The sequence below is a fragment of the Budorcas taxicolor genome, chromosome 17 (genome assembly GCF_023091745.1).
Source record: "Budorcas taxicolor isolate Tak-1 chromosome 17, Takin1.1, whole genome shotgun sequence".
Classification (NCBI taxonomy): domain Eukaryota; kingdom Metazoa; phylum Chordata; class Mammalia; order Artiodactyla; family Bovidae; genus Budorcas; species Budorcas taxicolor.
In genome coordinates, this window is record NC_068926.1 from 35,776,133 (window position 1) to 35,795,743 (window position 19,611).

Below are 19,611 nucleotides of genomic sequence, written 5' to 3' on the forward strand. Positions count from 1 at the left end.
AGGCTCCCCCGTCCCTGGGATTCTCCAGGCAAGAACACTGGAGTGGGTTGCCATTTCCTTCTCCAATGCATGAAAGTGAAAAGTGAAAGTGAAGTCGCTCAGTCATGTCCGACTCTTCGCAACCCCATGGACTACAGCCTACCAGGCTTCCCCGCCCATGGGATTTTCTAGGCAAGAGTACTTCTATTCCTATAGCTAAGCTAATAAGGACAATAAGAGGTTCTAAATAACTAGACTTTCAGCAGTATTTGGTAATCCTTCTGTGGATCTGTGGTGAGCTCTCTTTCAATTTCACTCCAACCTTTATATATATTTAAATCACCTTACATAGTTTTTTACTGTATTACTTAATATTACTGTCTCTGGTCGATTTTAGAGTTTTACATTTAAAATACTATAGTTGTCTCTAAAAATGTGTATTGGATGCTAATAAATACCATGAATGTTTATCCAGGCCAAAACAAACATAAAAAATTATTTCTTTTCTCTTAAAAAAAAAAAAGTGAAAAAATCCCTAAAATAGACTCCAATTTATTGGAGTATTGAAGAAGTAAATCTCAAAAAAGTTTAAAAGTGCCTGACACATTTCTTAATGTAAGTCACCTCCTACTGTGATAGAAAACTGAGGCTGTAAATTTGCAAACTTATCAGTACAGTTATGAATTGTCCATACTGCCTTCCCAAACATTCTCAGGGGAAAAAGTACATTTTATGTCAAAAAGTTATCTCTCTCTATAAAGGACTCTAAATTCCAACACTTCTCATCCCTCTCTGAATCTTTCTCCATCAGTTTGCCGTTCGTTTTTTTTTTTTAAGAACTCTCTTAATTCGTCCTAAATAAAAAATATGCTCAGGTCTCCTTCATCCTGAAAAGATAACACTTCTAAATACCTATCTCCCACTCTCTCATTTGCCTTGGAGAATTTTGTTTTCCACTCCCCACATTTAGTCAATTAAATAAGACCTCCACTGTATTTCTCTTTTACCTTATCAAAGGCATGCCCACCTAAGCTAAGAGTTTCATTACCACTTCCGTGAGCTATTTTATTAACTCATCTTTTCACTTCTAGTTTCTCCATTTCAATCCACTTAACACATTGCTACCCATACAACATTTCCACATGTACAATTATTCTTCTGTTCTAAAATCTTCAATGCCTCCGCATTGCTCACTCAAGCCTTCACAGAACACTTAAAACTGTAGGAAATGATTAAACTTAAGTTTCTAGTCCTATTATTTAGCCAGTCTCTATCCCCAAATAACAAGAATGTTGCTGTATGAGGCAGACTAACTATATACCATTCTTCAGTTTAATGAATATCTATATATGCTTAATTTGTATTTATAATTAACCTATGTACTTTTTAAAGGCTCCTCCTTTTACATGAAGGCTTTAGGCAGATAGGCAAGGAAAAAGATTTTCAATGGAATTCCACATGCACACACTTGATGGTTCCAACTGCTAAGTACTGCCTAATACACAGTCACTATAGTTAGGGGAAAATGGAGTGGCTCACCTGAGCATCAGCAAGCTGTACAGCAGGAAAACCTTGGTTGGCTTCTTCTACACCTGCCACATCATCCTGACTAGTGCTATGCTGAGAATGTGTCCCGTCCAAAGTATTCTGGTCACTAGACAAGACAGTGTTGAAATCTGAGGCTGAGGGTATTGTAGGAAGATTGGGTGCAACACCTAAAAGAGTAAGTATTCAAAAATAAATTCTAAATTCTTGGGAAATGAAAATAACATAAAGGGATACAGCAAAGTAAACTTATGAAGCTTGTATTATATTACCAGACCATTTAAATTGAGAAGGAAAAAAAAAACACATTTTCAGGTTATTTTACAGACACTAATAAAAAGTGAAATTAAACTATATTTTCAGAATAATATCACTCATCTTCATACATGAAGTATGTATTAGAGCCAGTCAGTCCAAAATATAAAACTATAGGGCTGGAAGAACTTTGAAAAGCATTTGATATCCCATCAGCTTTGCACAGAGGAACAAAATTATAGATAGGGGCATGGTTATATGGCAAAAACTATAAGTGTCACAGAATCCCCACATATAATTTTCTTCCTAACTATTATTTCTCAAGGCAAAACAAAAATAAAATGGCATCTCTTCTTTCTTCGATACTCTGTTATCTATTAACTCGTCAGGCAACAGATCTGTGATAGAGAGGAAATGTTCCTTTTGGCTCTCCTGAAATTTAAACTCTGCAGTAGTGAGATTAGCTGCAGGAAAGTGCTGAGAGCTGGTGGAAGAACCAGCCTTCTATCTCCTTCGGTCAAGGGCTAATACTAGGAACTGGCATATCTCTGCACACCTAGAGTCAGAATTAGAATTGGTTGCAGATTCAAATGTGGTCCACACACCAGCCAAAAAATAAAACATACTGAGTAGTCATTTATCAGTCACTTTTCATAATTTCATATTTTTGTTTGAATAGAATTTAAAAGTGATCCAAATAGATGTTACAAAGATTAACTTCAGCTGCCCAAAGTAACTAAGAACAAAGGCTACTTCACATATTCTTTTAAAAAACATATACACACTTTCACAATAAAATCATACATACCTATAGGACATTTGGAAAAATAAGAGAAAAATAGAAAATGATAGGAAAGGACTGACTCCATTTATGTTATTGGAAACAGCCACCAGTATTTCTTTGTGAATTCTATGCCTGTTTTCCTGCTACTTATAAAGACCCCTTTATTGTGCAGAAGCTTTTAATTAAAAAGACAGCCTTCTGAATGGGAGAAAATAATAGCAAATGAAGCAACTGACAAACAACTAATCTCAAAAATATACAAGCAACTTATGCAGCTCAATTCCAGAAAAATAAACGACCCAATCAAAAAATGGGCCAAAGAACTAAATAGACATTTCTCCAAAGAAGACATACGGATGGCTAACAAACACATGAAAAGATGCTCAACATCACTCATTATCAGAGAAATGCAAATCAAAACCACAATGAGGTACCACTTCACACCAGTCAGAATGGCTGCGATCCAAAAATCTGCAAACAATAAATGCTGGAGACGGTGTGGAGAAAAGGGAACCCTCCTACACTGTTGGTGGGAATGCAAATTAGTACAGCCACTATGGAGAACAGTGTGGAGACTCCTTAAAAAATTGCAAATAGAATTACCTTATGACCCAGCAATCCCACTGCTGGGCATACACACCGAGGAAACCAGATTTGAAAGAGACACATGTACCCCAATGTTCATCGCAGCACTGTTTATAATAGCCAGGACATGGAAACAACCTAGATGTCCATCAGCAGATGAATGGATAAGAAAGCTGTGGTACATATACACAATGGAGTATTACTCAGCCGTTAAAAAGAATTCATTTGAATCAGTTCTGATGAGATGGATGAAACTGGAGCCGATTATACAGAGTGAAGTAAGCCAGAAAGAAAAACACCAATACAGTATACTAACACATATATATGGAATTTAGAAAGATGACAATGACGACCCTGTATGCAAGACAGGAAAAAAGACACAGCTGTGTATAACGGACTTTTGGACTCAGAGGGAGAGGGAGAGGGTGGGATGATTTGGGAGAATGGCATTCTAACATGTATACTATCATGTAAGAATCGAATCGCCTGTCTATGTCTGACGCAGGATACAGCATGCTTGGGGCTGGTGCATGGGGATGACCCACAGAGATGTTATGGGGAGGGAGGTGGGAGGGGGGTTCATGTTTGGGAACACATGTAAGAATTAAAGATTTAAGTAAAAAGAAAAAAAAAAAAAAGACCCCTTTAAAATAAATTTTCGTTATTTGTTTCCCTCCTTAAGGGCAAGAATCTTACTTTATTGCTTTTAGTACTTCTTTAGATTTAATTAAATATTTAAGTAACTATAAAGAGTATGTGCTGCTGTCCTTAGTTGTTCTATCATGTCTAAGTCTTTGCAACCCCATGGACTGTAGCCCGTCAAGCTCCTCTCTCCTTGGGGATTCTCCAAGGCAAGAATACTGGAGTGAGTTGTCATGCCCTCCTCCAATGGATCTTCCCAACCCAGGGATTGAACACAGGTCACCTGCATTGGAGGCAGATTCTTTACCTTCTAAGCCACCAGAGAAAAATGTTTATTATTACTCCGCAGAGGAATCTGGATAAGCTGAAAGTATTTTCTGTATTGTAGGTATATGATATCATCATTATACTTTGCATTTTTTCATTTATCTCCTTTTGGTACTTTGAAAATTAAACCAGACACATTAAACGGAAATTTTAAACTCTTTAAATTATATATATCTCACATTTGACATATTTACCTTTCCACAAGAACACTAAGCTACTGCTTATGACTCTCTCAATTGCAATATTATCAAAGGCATTTCGTAAATGGGACAATTTCAACTACATGGTAAACTTAAATCTTTGAGATAGTTTTAACCATCTTTTGAAAAACAGGATTTACTATAACTTTACATGCACCCCTTAGACAGTTAAGTAAAATAACATGATAGCTCAATACCTGTTGGGAGACTATTGTGTCCTGATTTTGTGACAGGAGACTCCTGTACCACACTTCCTCGGTTACCCACAGCATTTGACATCCAGTTATAGAAACTCACAGATGATGGCTCAGATAACAAGGGGTGTTCAGATAACATATCAGAGGCCATTGTGTTTCCTGAAAATAAAGTTTTACTGAGTATAGCAATACTTATGTATTAAGGAGCAGAAAACGTGATTTATGTAATCATTTTTAGAAACTCAGGTTAAATTATCTTCCTTTTGCATATGTCTTTAAAACTCACTACATACTCTTGGCATTTGGATATTAAGGCATTAATAAATAATTTATTCAGACTATAATGAGAATAGATTCACTCTTGGCTGGTCTAGACAGCATTACACACTATGCCTAGGTTGAGAGTAACAGCAAATGCTACAATTTAAAAATGGAAACTAAGAGACACCAACAAATTAAATGGGAGAGTTTCCCACAAAACATTCTCAAAGATAAGTTGTCATACAAAAGACTAGGTATGCATCCAAAAATATATATCTGAATAAACATAAGTCCTATTTTTTTTGTTTTGTTTAAATCTCCCACAGAAGTAAACTGATAATTGTCAGAACTAAGGATATACCTGTTCTCGTCAGGGAGCTACTTTTCACTGCTGCACTACTTCTCTGAGGGGTCCCTTCCAGAAGGTTGTGCAAGCTTGGAAAACTTCCGGTCAGGTAGCTGAGTAGGCTTTCCTTCCTTGGACTCTCCTTAACTGGTACTCCTGCACGTCCCACATGCACTGGAGAATCTGTGGCAGTGTCACCACTGGTATAGCTCAGAGAATGGTACGGATGAATGCCCTACAGAGAGAACATGGGGTTCTTTCTTATGCACATAAAAAAGACTACGGATAACCACAATGTTTTTATTACTATATTATTCACATTAATACCACAGTGTCTACCTAAACAGTTTGTGTCTACTAGAACTGCAGTGAATCTCAAATGTATGTAACAATGTTTTAAAACTCTACAGTACAATGCCAAGGAAAGCATTTAGTATCATTCACTTAATTTTAACAATGATTAACCTCCCTTTGGGGGCTTCCCTGGTGGCTCAGTGGTAAAGAATCTGCCTGCAGTGCAGGAGACACAGAGACAGGGCCTTGATTTCTGGGTCGGCAAGATCCCCTGGAATAGGAAATGGCAACCTGTTCCAGTTTTCTTGCCTGGAAAATTCCATGGACACAGAAGTCCAGCAGGCTACAGTCCATAGCGTCACAAACAACTGGACAAAACTGAGCACACTCACAGCTACTACTCCCTTTAAAATCTAAAGTGGGAGTCTAGTATCAAGACATATATCCCAAAATTCTTCATACTATACCACCCTTCTTAATACTCTGATAATAAATCTCTGTGCTAAGACCTGATTCTCTGTAAAGCTCTAATATGCCAAAAAGAATTTTCAGCAATTCTCTGAAGAAAATTAAAAAAATCAAAAGTTACACAATTGACCAATCTCTATCTGATCTGTCACATCTAAGACTGGAATTCCAGATCAGTTTAAAACAGTACAAAGAAAGACCATGCAGACAGAAATATCCTAATAAGTGGAGATCTGAAACAAAGTACTTTTAAATTTCTGTTATTTTTTTTTCATAATCCATAAACAAAGGAATGTTCAAAAAATTTCTGAGAACAGCATTAATAGCAATGTGATCAGAGCTTGTGGAAAGATCATAAACCAGGAATAATTCTAGGGCACATGTGTATATCTATGGCTGATTCAAATTATATATGGCAGAAACCAATCCAACATTGTAAAGCAATGATCTTCCAATTAAACATAAATAATTTTTTTTAAAAAGAAAAGGAGTAATTCTAAGACAGATTAAGGGGCTGAAGATTTAAAGTGTCCCAGGCTTGTAACTATATTGCAGAAACAGAATAAGCCTTATAGCCCAAACTAAAAAATGTATATCAAACTGTCATTAAATGTTTTCATTATAAGAACAATGTTAACACAGAATAAAACTTTCAAAAGCACAAAGACTAGCCAATAAAAAGCATCTCCTGAACTCCAGTCTACGAGATCCCCTGGCCTCAAAGTCCTCTTAACCATTTCTTATCTATCCTTTTATAAATAACTTGCCTATATAAGTACATATACATATTTATCCTTTTTAACACAGAGATATATATTGTCCTATACCTTATTTTTACTTGAATCAATGTGCTTTGGTGATCATTCCATGTCCATTTAGAGATCTACTCTATCTTTTTGAAGTCTTCATAATATGCATCCATATGAAGGTACACTATTAGTTCTCATTTATGTTGCTTCCATTATTTTCTTATAAACAGTGTTGTAAAGAACATTCTTGGACATATGTCTTTGAGCACTCGGGTTAAAAGGCATTATGTTTAAAATTTTACAATTAAAAATTGACAAACTGCTCTTCAAAGAGGTTATGCCAATTTACACTCCCACCCAGTACTTGTATGAATGAAAATGTCTTTTTTCTTACATGCTCAACAACATACACTATTTAACTTTATTAACTATTTAAACTGTATATTGATCATGCACTACCAGTAAGACTTCTCATTAAAACTAATAATTATAAGCTGATCAACATTTTTAACATTTGTTCTACTTTATTTTTTTAATTTAAGGATATTTATTTGCATGACAGAATTTTGTGGTTTTCTGTCACACATCAACAAAAATCAGCCATAGGTACACCCATGTTCAACACTGTTTTTTATTGAATACATGTGCGTGTGTGTGTTAGTCACTCGTGTCCGATTCTTTGCAATCCAATGGACTATAGCCTGCCAGGCTTCTCTGTCCATGGAATTTTCCAGGCAACAGTACTGGAGTGGATTGCCATTCCCTTCTCCATAGGAACTTCCCAACTCAGGGATCGAACCATGGTGTCCTGCATCGCAGACATATTCTTTACTGTTTGAGCTATAGGGAAGTCCTTTCATTGACTACAGCAGTGAATACATTGAAAAGACAGCCCTAAGGCTTGGTAATTAAAGGAGTCCTCATTCAATATTAATTACTGATTGTTAATATAATTTTCTTTGAAATGTGCAAACTATAAGTTACTAAGTATGTTAATCTCAACATAAAAGCACTATTTGGATATTTAGGGTGAATACCTAATATTTACATTTGAGGTAACAAAAGCTTAGGTCTTCTCTGTTAAGTGGAAGTAACTCTAACAAAGACAGCAACAATGTACCTTTATTTTTAATGCAGAGTCACTATGGGTATGAGTCTTAGAAAGCTTCCTCATTATCTCAGCTCCAGTAACAGGTCCAGAGCTACCAGGTGGAGGCCGGTTGGCTGTTCCCTCCAGTAGCATTGTGTGTTCACTGACTGTGGCTGAAACAGTACAAAAGAATAAGTGGGCTATAGATTATCATATAGTCTTGAAACATCTTGAAACACTCCAATGTTCCCGGTGGTATAGCAAAACTCAATTTATTGAAATCTAATTAATTCAATTGAATTAATTAATAACTCAATTTATAGAAATTCAATTAATTGAAACATTAATTATGGATTCTGCTAAAATGTTCATTCTTCTTTCTCTTATTCTTTCAACACCAATCTTTTCATTCAATCTCAAGAAAGGAACAAACAGCTTCTAATCTTTCACATATTTCTCCCAAATGGCATAGAGATTAAAAAACCAATTCAACTATACTGAAGAAAGTACAAAATGTTCACAAATTAACCTACGTATCTGCAGACAATTAGAAAGAATATTTCTGCACTACTTTTTTCAATTTTTGGTTAGACTTGAAATTTTTCAAAATAACAAAAATCCAGCCTATTAATCATAAAATACTTAGTTGTTAAATACGAAGTTTCAAAGAAACTTTTTTAAAGCTTGGTAAAGTAATATATATCAATGTTCTGAAAGCTCTAATTTTAAGATTACTGTCCTTTTCCATGGTACTTTTAGTATTTTTTCAAAATATCATAAATTTCCATTGAATATTATATATCATGATAAAAATTACTCTTTGAAAAGGCATTAAAGTACGCAAGTATTTCTGAAATGCATTATCTACTGCCCCTGTCCTGCACAGTCATAATAATGACAGAATTATAGGCTGAATATATACCTCTAAACATTACACAAATTCAGAATCAAACCACCAGGTAAAATTCAAATCTACAGAAGACTGGCATAGGGAATTTAATAGAAATACAAATTTCAAAAAATTCATGTGTTTCACTCAAAATAGTCTAGTTATACAAAGATGTCTCTTAATTTTACTAGATAGATTAGGAGAAGAATTTCGCTGTATTTCTACTGCATTTCACAAAATTAAACTTCAAAGTGAAGGGTGCATAAAGATTCCAACATCACCATTTATTTGGACCAACACAAATCAGACTTGTATAATTAAGCCATGATATTTTCAAATATGGGACAAAATGTATTAAAATTATCAAAATATTAGGTTCCAAGTACATAACAGCCAACCAAAATAGTTACAGAATTACCTGCATCAAATTCAAATTCTGCTCCATCAGCACTGGTATCACTTTGAAGACCACCTCCATTGTCCAGCCCAAGCCCATCTTCATGTTCATGGTCCGCAGCTGACTGAGGTTTCAGGGACTGAGCAGGTCGATGTAAACTAACTCCTTTAAAGGCTGGTGTTACCACAATAAACTTCATCCACTGCCTTGCCAGTGCAACCAAACCTTTCTTTAAAGTTACCAGAGCGGGAAGGCCATCACTCTGTGACAACAATGACATGGTTAGGAGTCATCTTAGCGTAACAATAATAATAACTATTTAGTGTTCTATATGCATTTATTCATTTAAATCTCTTAACTTCCATTTAGAGATGAGGAAAGAATTTATACGTTGAGTCATTTGTCCAGGTTTACATAATGGAGTCACTATTTCAAACTGATGACAGAACTCACTCTCTAGACACAAAGTTGCATCTTTCCATAATAAACAACACAGCATGCGTGCATGTGTGCTAAGTCACTTCAGTCTTGTCTGACTCTGTGCAATGCTATGGACTGTACCAGGTAAATAAGAGGCTAAACATGGGGTATAAAAGTGGGATTCCCTGTAAGAAGCATTCAATGCATTTCACCTGTTTTGATCAACTGAAAATTAAATGTATTTTGTGCCACCTGGAATATTCATTAAGCAAAGAGCAAACAAAAACATTTCCTTCAAAAATTAGGTAACTACCTCTATTTTAACATTAAAAAAATTACAAATTTTTATAGTTAAATGATAGACAAAGGATTTGTAACTGTTTTGAAACAAATATATTATCAGTAACAATTACAAAATTTAGAATATATTTTATTCCACATAGTGCTGATTTTAAGAAAGAAAACTTGCCTATTGTGGACTTAGCCTAAAGGAGAAAATACCCAACTCCTCTCCTTCACCTTTCCTACAATTCCTTGTGTTAGGAGTAATGGTTATGACTGAAGAGAGCCACTTACTAGATGGCAAGAATCACTCACTTACTTTCTGAGGAATATAAGGTTCCTTAGCCTTCCCTTTCATTTCTAGATTCAAGAAAGGAGGGTCTCTTGTATTTCTTCCTCTTACATGGAAACCATATCCTGGCAAAGCATCCATCCATGCGAAATTCCTGCCATTCTTTCTGTTCTTATTTCTCTGCCTATGCCTAGATGGGCAAGTTAACTCTGCACTGTGGCCTCCCAGTCTTCAGTTCACAGAGTGGGAGTAGAAGGCACTATACTAACCTAAGGTCTGAGTACCTTTATGAAATCCATAATTTACTCCAGATTCTTTCATTAGAGGTTATCAGGAACATGACTGGCCATCAACAGTACTGATACATTGATTATTAATTTAGCTGAACATTCTTGTGTATTCTCTGTTGATCAGAAGCTTGGAGTGCAGAGGGAGGTGCTCAAGCTCTAAGCTCTTAAGCACGATGTGTTACTTTCCATAGTGCTTTTCTATGGCAGAGATACATTGGATCTATTCATATAGCTATATATTCCCCCTCAATTATTAATTAGTACTTATTAAACATTTATGTGAAATATGACTAATGACTACTCTTTTGCTTGCAATTCATTATACCTTTGGCCTCTAAGATAGTCTTTCCTGGTTCTCCTCCTTTCCCCTGCTCAGCACTTTGTGTACCTCTATGCACTCTCTCCATCCCCCTTTCACTTCAGTATTTATCGAGGATCCATCCCTGACCAGTTTCTCACTCAACATATTCTTAGAAGACTCTTCTAAGAATGTTCACTGCTTCTAACACCTTCAGGCTGGCAACACCTAAACCATTAATCTGAGCCCAATCTTGTCTATAAACCTGGATTTCTAACCAAATTTCTCCTTTGGACTTTCCATACTCATCTCAAACCTTGTGTGTCAGTGGCTAACCAATAGAATAGAATCTTTTTTAAAACTAACGTATGATTCCAGTAACTCACCATTGTAGCGTCATCAATGATGGAGTAATTTGCCTGGTGAAGGTAGTGATGTAGTATATTGCACAGCAAACATGAAGGATTTTCTTGGAGAAAGCGGGCAACTTTTGTAAGTCTGTTATATTTACTTCTTAAGGGAAAATGTACACTTTTATTCTGAGAAAAGCAAAACAACAGATTTAGAAGGATACAGCAAAGATACGATAAACAAAAGATACCTAGAAATTAAGAACTTGCAGGTCTGATATTTTCCAACAACAATAAATAATAAGGGAATATTTTAATAATAAACTTTGTATGACACTTTGCATTGTTGAAAGACATACCTCTAATGCTTCTGTCATTATGCATCCCATAACAGCACAAATTCTCAAGGTCCCCTCAGTTTCTAATTTGTTTAAAGATGACTTGAGTTGATCAATGGGAACAAGCCATGCACCAACAGCTGGAGTTGCAGTGCTTAAAAGGTTCAGCTGCCTTTTAAAATGAAAAAATATATACATAAACAAATGTTTTTAAGACTATTTCAAACACTCTCCCATACATATTGTACTCTGTGGCTATTTTATTTAGGCAAAATTACTTTTCCTTCTGACCAGCAGATAGATTCTGAATATATACGTAGGAAAAGCAAAGGATGATAGAATTAGAAAAACACAAAAGTCTGTTAGAGGTGAAAAAAGTAAAAAGCTCATGACAGGGTGACATGTAAAATTAAAATAAAACTCTAGAAAAGAAAAAGGGTTAAACAAACTGAGAATAATGTCTACAGAAAGTATGAATGAAGTAAGAAAGATGGGAAAGAAGTAGCAAGCCTAATACTAGATATATGAGAAAAACAATCCAAAAAGATACATGACACAGAATTTATGTAATTTAAAACTAAATTAAAAAATCAGGAGAATCAAGGGATAGTAATCTATTTTAAAAATTTTTTACCTAGAAAATGCATGTGCAGGAGATCTCACATTGGTGGGAGCTGCAAAACTAAACCAAATTTCCTTGATGGTCAACTTCATGCTACATGAATCTGGAGGTGGAGGCATTAGGGGTAGATCTTTTTTCAAGTCATCAGATTCAACTCCTTCATCCTATACAAAATAGAGTACCAAAAGTTATTAATGTATAGTCCCTTAAAACCACTAGCACAGAGTGTTTTAAGCACAAAACTTTTCCATCACATCAAGTTCTACAAACAAGACTGTGAAAGAAAACAGGTTTAGCTTTGCAGCTCCCACCAGTGAGAGATCTCCTGCATATGCATTTTCTAGGTAAGAACTGTAGTCTGCATTGTAGGCAGACTCCTTACCATCTGAGCCACCAGGGGAATCCATGGAATTAGGATTAACTCCCTTTAGGGGATTCCCTGGTGGCTCAGTGGTAAAGAATCCACCTGTCAATGCAGGATACCTGAGTTTGATCCCAGGGTTGGGAATATTCCCTGGAGAAGGAAATGGCAACCCACTCCAGTATTCTTGCTTGAGAAGTCCAATGGACAGAGGAGCCTGATGGGCTACAGTCCACGGGGTTGGAAAGAGTCAGGTATGAATGAGCGACTGAGCACACACAGCAGAGGTCATCCAAATATTACATCAGAGGACGACTGACAGCATTAAGGTCTTCTGCATCTTACTGTAATCTATTTTCCATTCTATTTTAAGGGGAAATTTCAAACTTCCAAATAAAGTGCCATGAGATATACTATTACAGTCTATGTTCAAATAAGTTAACACTTTTCATTAGAAAATTCTTAGTTATCTTATATGCTAATCTGAACCTGTATTGAAAAAAAAATAGGAATAATATTTTTTCAACGTGTAATCACCACTCTTCAGTATGCAGGGAAGGAAAAAGCATATTATTAAAGAAAAAAAGCCCACTGCTTATTGTATCTGTTTACAGGTCTCTAATTCACTTTTAGATATTATTGGTCAAAATAAAGAAAAGGTCGGCATTTGCTTGTGGGATGATTAAGGAATAAAGAGTATCCACAAAACAGCTGTGAATCCTAAATGTTATAAAAAAATATGGGTCACAGATTATAGCAATTTTAAAGTCAGCAGGCACTAAACAGAAGTCTACATTCCCTTATCTGCAATTCCAACATTCACAACATTCTGAAAATCTAAATCTGTTTTGTAAATGTGGAATCAGAATGCGTGAGAGACTATCCTAGTTGGTGTTTTTATTAATGTCATGCTGCAAAAATATTCAATATTTCAAGATGTAATGTTAATGTTATCTAAGATTTCACTAGGAGCTTATAGTACACATGCCATATTATCTTCCTTTTAATTTATATATATATATATATTTTTTTTTTTTTTTTTACTGAAGTATAGATGTACAATATTATATGTTACAGGTATAAAATATAGTGACATGATTTTTAAGGGTTATATTCCATTTAGGTGCTTCTCAGGTGGCACAGTGGTAAAGAAATCACCCACCTATGCAGGAGACCCAAGAGATGCAGGTTCAATCTCTGGGTCAGGGAAGATCCCCTGGAGAAAGAAATGGCAACCCACTCCAGTATTTTTGCTTGGGAAATCCCATACACAGAGGAGCCAGTGGGCTACAGTCCATGTGGTCACAAAAGTCAGACATGACTGAGTGACTGAATACTATATTCTATTTATAGTTATCATAAAATATTGGTTTATTCCCTGTGCTGTGTAATATATTCTTGTAGCTTATTTTATACTAATAGTCTGCACTTCTTAATTAGGTATATGTGGAATCTAAAAAATACAACAAACTAGTGAATATAACGAAAAAGAAGCAGGCTCATAGAGAACAAACTAGTGGTTACTAGTGGGGAGAGGGAAGTAGGGAGGGGCAATATAGGGCTATGGCATATGATTTTTCTTTTAAAGAAAAAAAATCTGAATTCTCAAATACATTTGGGTTTCAGACAAGGGCTGTGAACCAGGCAACTGAGAATATACAAATATACAGAAAACAGTCTAGAGGAATCTGAACTTTAAATAAAGGGAGAGGGCCTTGTAAATAAGCAAGTAATTAAAACAACATGTGAAACAAAGTAATAATAAATTTGGATTTATACTGATTGAATTTTTGGTGCCTATGGCACATCTCAATGATGATGGATATAAGAGGTTATTAGATATAATTCTGAAGATCAGGTAATAGCTTTGTTTTACGCTTTGTCACGTGTCTGACTCTTTGCAACGCCATGGACTGAAAGCCATGGCTCCTCTGTCCATGGGATTCTCTAGGCAAGAATACGAGAGCGGGTAGCCATTCCATTATCCAGGGGATCTTCCCAACCCAGGGACTGAACCTGCATCTCCTGTGTCTCCTGCACTGGCAGGTGAGTTCTTTATCACTGCACCACCTGAGAAGCACCTACATAGTACCGGAATATAACCTTTAAAAATTGTGTTACTATTTGTATACCTAGGGATTGATCCTAGGTCTCCTGCATTGCAGGCAGATTCTTTACTATCTGAGCCACCAGGGAAGCCCACACTGTACCCTTCTACTTCTCTGTATATTCATTCTATTAATTTATGAGAGTTTGATATTGAAACTCTAACTAAAAAAGAATTTATCTACTTAAAAAAATGATTGTAATATATAGTGGAACCACATGCAACCTTGTTCTGTATTTCCCAAGTTTCCTGTAATTGTGTTATCACAATTTCATAATTGAGAAAAATTAAAATTAAAATTAAAAACCTATTTACTATGCATCAAATCAAAATAAACATTTCAAAAATAAATTTCCAGAGACCCAGAGTTCAGAAGTGATTGTACCAAGGCATACTGGATGACTAAGACATATTTCTTAGTTAAAAGGTAGTTTCTTTCTTCTTCAATTGGTCTAATCTTCAAATGAGCAGAACTGTATGTGTGTCTAAGAACAACGTTTACCAAGTTCTTACTATGCTCTAGACACCAACCTAAGTCTTTCTTATGATCTGCCTCCTTCAGTCATCACAACTCTAGAATGTTAATATCATTATAATACTCATTTCAGAAACACACAAGATGCTAAAAAGAAAAAAAAAATGTGCCCAAGATCAACAATCAGGTAGTATTACAAGTATTCAGTAGTCTAAGGAATTTTGAACATTTTCATTATTGCTGTTACTATATTCATCACGAAATTATACCATGACAAAAATAATGAGTTGCATTTGAACTCATTTCTATACACTTGCAAACAAAATAGGCAGATTGACAAAAATGTTAAAATATTTAAACATGTGAAATACTACCAGTAATAAAACTGTTTATTTAAAAAATGAATTCTGCTAACATCCTTTAAACAAGATAAAAAACAAAGTTCTGCTTTTCTGAAATTCCATTAATTCAACAAATAAAATTGTTTGACATAAGCAAAGTATAATGTTATTATATATTTACAGATTTAAGTGCAATTTTAGCAATTACACTCGTAGAATATAATCACCAAAATGCCTTGGCTACCATTTATGCAAAATCTACAACATGGAAAGATAAGCAAATATACTCCAGAAATTGACTGTGATTTGGGTAAACAATTTTCTATTTTCCCAAAGCATTATTATTGTTAGAAATTCACCAACTTGTTCATCAGAAACAGAATTTCCATTTAAGTCTGAAGAAGGGCTTGTTCGGTCACAAGGAAGATTATCATCAGAGACATCAGTATTATAGCCGCTGCCAGTTGGAGAATCAGAAGAATTATTGGATGTCAGCACTCCACCCCTTTCTGCGACATTAGCTTTACCCATAATTCCAAAAGCGTTATATAAAACAGCACCAGACTGTCTTCCTCCTATACAAATGAAAAAATTTATTTATTAAAAACATTAGGTCTTATCTCAATGCTGTACTCTACAATTTTTATAAAGAAAAAAATAAAAACCTCATATTCTTTTCCTACCAAAATTTTATCCTTATATATAAAAGTGATATAATATTGAGTTATCAGGTAAGGAATTGTAGGCATAAACACTACTATTACACTGAGGCTTCCTTCATAGCTCAGTCGGTAAGGAATCTGACTGCAATGCTGGAGACCTGGGTTCAATCCCTGGGTCAGGAAGATCCCCTAGAGAAGGAAATGGCAACCCACTCAGTATTCCTGCCTGGAGAATCCCATGGACAGAGGAGCCTAGCAGGCTACAGTCTATGGGGTTGCAAGTGTCAGACACAATGGAGTGACAAAGCACATGTACATACAGGACGAAATCTGAAAAGTCTTATACACAATTCAGCCTTCCTATTTTAAAGTTATAGTCAGTAATGTAAAAGAAAATATAAGTCAGTAGACAGCCAGTCTCTCCCATCAGGAAGCTTCCATTAGCCTCTTATCCTAATCCATCAGAAGGCAGATAGAATGAAAACCACAGTCATAGAAAACTAAATCAAACTGATCACATGAACCACAGCCTTGCCTAACTGCATGTGACATAGGGCCTCAGAAGATGGATGGGTCATGGTGGAGAGTTCTAACAAACTGTGGTCCAGCGGTGAAAGAAATGGCAAACCACTTCAGTATTCTTGCCATGAGAACCCCATCAACAGGATGAAAAGACAAAAGATATGATATTGAAAGATGAATTCCCCAGGTCAGGAGGTGCCAGTATGCTAATGGAGAAGAGTGAAGAAGTAACTCCAGAAAGAATGGAGAGAGAGCCAAAGTGAAAACAACGCTCAGGTGTGGATGTGACTGGTGATGGAAGTAAAGTCTGATGTTGTAAAGAACAACACTGCATAGGAACCTGGAATGTTAAGCCCATGAATCAAGGTAAATTGGAGGTGGTCAAACAGGATATGGTAAGAGTGAATATCAACACTTCAGGAATCCGTGAACTAAAATGGACTGGAATGGGAGAATTTAATTCAGATGACCATTATATTTACTACTGCAGCCAAGAATCCCTTAGAAAAAAAATGGAGTAGCCCTTTCAGTCAACAAAAGAGTCTGAAATGCAGTACTTTGTGCAGTCTCAAAAATGACAGAATGATCTTTGTTCATTTCCAAGGCAAACCATTCAATATCCCAGTAATCCAAGTCTATGTCCCAAGCAATAATGCCGAAGAAGCTGAAGTTGAATGGTTCTATGAAGACCTACAAGACCTTCAAGAATTAACACCCAAAAAAGATGTCCATTTCATTATAAGGGACTAGTATGCAAAAGTAAGAAGTCAAGAAACACCTTGAGTAACAGGGAAATTTGGCCTTGGAGTTCAAAATTAAGCAGGGCAAAGGCTAACAGAATTTTGCCAAGAGAATGCGCTGGTCATAGCAAACACCCTCTTCCAAAACCACAAGAGAAGATTCTACACATGGACATCACCAGATGGTCAATACCAAAATCAGACTGACTGTATTCTTTGCAGCCAAAGATGGAGAAGCTCTATACAGTCAGCAAAAACAAGACCAGGAGCTGACTGTGGATCAGATCATGAACTCCTTATTGCAAAATTCAGACTTAAGTTGAAGAAAGTAGAGAAAACCACTAGATGATTCAGGTATGACCGAAATAAAATCCCTTACGATTATACAGTGTAAGTGACAAACAGATTCAAAGGATTAGATCTGATAGAGTGCCTGAAGAACTATGGATGGAGGTTCACGACACTGTACAGAAGGCAGCAATCAAGACCATCCCCAAGAAAAGGAAATGCAAAAAGGCAAAATGGTTGTCTGACAAGGCCGTACAAATAGCTGAGAAAAGAAGAGAAGCTAAAGCAAAGAAGAAAAGGAAAGATATACCCTTTGAATGGAGAGTTCCAAAGAATAGCAAGGAGAGATAAGAAAGCCTTCCTCAGTGATCAATGCAAAGAAACAGAGGAAAACAGTAGAATGGGAGAGACTAGAGAGCTCTTCAAGAAAATCAGAGATACCAAGGGAATATTTCATGCAAAGATGAGCACAATAAAGGACAGAAATGGTATGGACCTAACAGAAGCAGAAGATATTAAGAAGAGGGGGCAAGAATACAAAGAACTATACAAAAAAGATCTTCATGACTCAGATAACCACGATGGTGTGATTACTCACCTAGAGCCATACCTGGAATGCAAAGTCAAGTGGGCGTCTGGAAGCATCACTATGAACAAAGCTAGTGGAGGTGATGGAATTCCAGTTGAGCTATTTCAAATCCTAAATGATGATGCTGCACTCAATAGGCCAGCAAATTTGGAAAACTCAGCAGTGGCCACAGGACTGGAAAGGTCAGTTTTCATTCCAGTGTTCAAACTACCACACAATTGCACTCTTCTCACATGCTAGCAAAGTAATGCTCAAATTCTCCAAGTCAGGCTTCAACAGTATGTGAACTGTGAACTTCCAGATATTCAAGCTGGATTTTAGAAAAGGCAGAGGGGGACCAGAGATCAAATTGCCAACATCCGTGGATCATCGAAAAATCAAGAGAGTTCCAGAATAACATCTACTTCTGCGTTATTGACTATGCCAAAGCCTTTGACTGTGGATCACAACAAACTGTGGAAATTACCAGACCACCTGTCCTGCCTCCTGAGAAATCTGCATGCAGGTCAAGAAGCAACAGTTAGAACTGGACATGGAACAACAGACTGGTTCCAAATCGGGAAAGGTCCATCAAGGCTGTATACTGTCACCCTGGTTAATTAACTTATATGCAGAGTACATCATGAGAAATGCTGGGCTGGATGAAGCACAAACTGGAATCAAGATTGCCAGGAGAAACATGAATAACCTCAGATACATAGATGACACCACCCTTATGGCCGAAAGCGAGGAAAAACTAAAGAGCCTCTTGATGAAGGTGAAAGAGAAGAGTGAAAAAGCTGGCTTAATATTCAAACAACTAAGATCATGGCATCCAGTCCCATCATTTCATGGCAAATAGATGGGGAAACAATGGAAAGAGTGACAGACTTTATTTTCTTGGGCTCCAAAATCACCGCAGATGGTGACTGCAGCCTTAAAATTAAAAGATTGCTTGCTCCTTGGAGGAAAAGCTACGACAAATTTAGATTAATAGAAAGCAGAGACATTACTTTGTGGACAAAGTTCCATCTAGTCAAAGCTATGGTTTTTCCAGTAGTCATGTATGGATGGGAGAGTTGGACTATAAAGTTGAGCACTGAAGAACTGATGCTTTTGAATTGTGGTTTTGCAGAAGACTCTTGAGAGTCCCTTGGACCACAAAGAGATCAATCCAGTCCATCCTAAAGGAAATCAGTCCTGCATATTCATTGGAAGGAGTGATGCTGAAGCTCCAACACTTTGGCCACTTGATGTGAAGAACTGACTCACTGGAAAAGTCCTGATGCCAGGAAAGATTGAAGGCAGTAGGAGAAGGGGTTTACATAGGATAAGATGGTTGGATGGCATCACTGACTATGGACAGGAGTTTAAGCAAGCTCTGTGAGTTGGTGATTGACAGGAAAGCCTGGCGTGCTGCAGTCCATGGGGTCACAAAGAGTTGCACATGATCGACTGAATTGACTGATCACTGAATGTGAAGGATTTACAGTATTTTCATCTTACATGGCAAGACTAATAATCAAAGATCCAGTTTCCAAAGACACAAAGCTCCTAAAGTTGTTTTATATTTTATGCAAGAATTTTTTCTGAACTATACACTGCTTTGCTCAGGCATTGATGATTTGTATGTCTAGATGCTCTGCC

At 36.3% G+C, this 19,611-nt stretch overlaps 1 protein-coding gene across 1 annotated transcript in view; it reads right to left on the reverse strand.

Annotated features, from left to right (window-relative positions):
• BLTP1 (bridge-like lipid transfer protein family member 1) overlaps positions 1-19,611 on the reverse strand; it is a 186,021-nt gene that overhangs the window by 79,336 nt on the left and 87,074 nt on the right. Inside the window, exons 35-43 of the mRNA XM_052654644.1 lie at positions 15,548-15,759; positions 11,913-12,064; positions 11,300-11,450; positions 10,977-11,129; positions 9,030-9,270; positions 7,753-7,895; positions 5,137-5,356; positions 4,515-4,673; positions 1,519-1,694 (exon numbers count right to left, since the gene is read on the reverse strand). Of these exons, the coding sequence (XP_052510604.1) occupies positions 1,519-1,694; positions 4,515-4,673; positions 5,137-5,356; positions 7,753-7,895; positions 9,030-9,270; positions 10,977-11,129; positions 11,300-11,450; positions 11,913-12,064; positions 15,548-15,759 (1,607 nt within the window). The remainder of the gene's footprint in view (positions 1-1,518; positions 1,695-4,514; positions 4,674-5,136; positions 5,357-7,752; positions 7,896-9,029; positions 9,271-10,976; positions 11,130-11,299; positions 11,451-11,912; positions 12,065-15,547; positions 15,760-19,611) is intronic.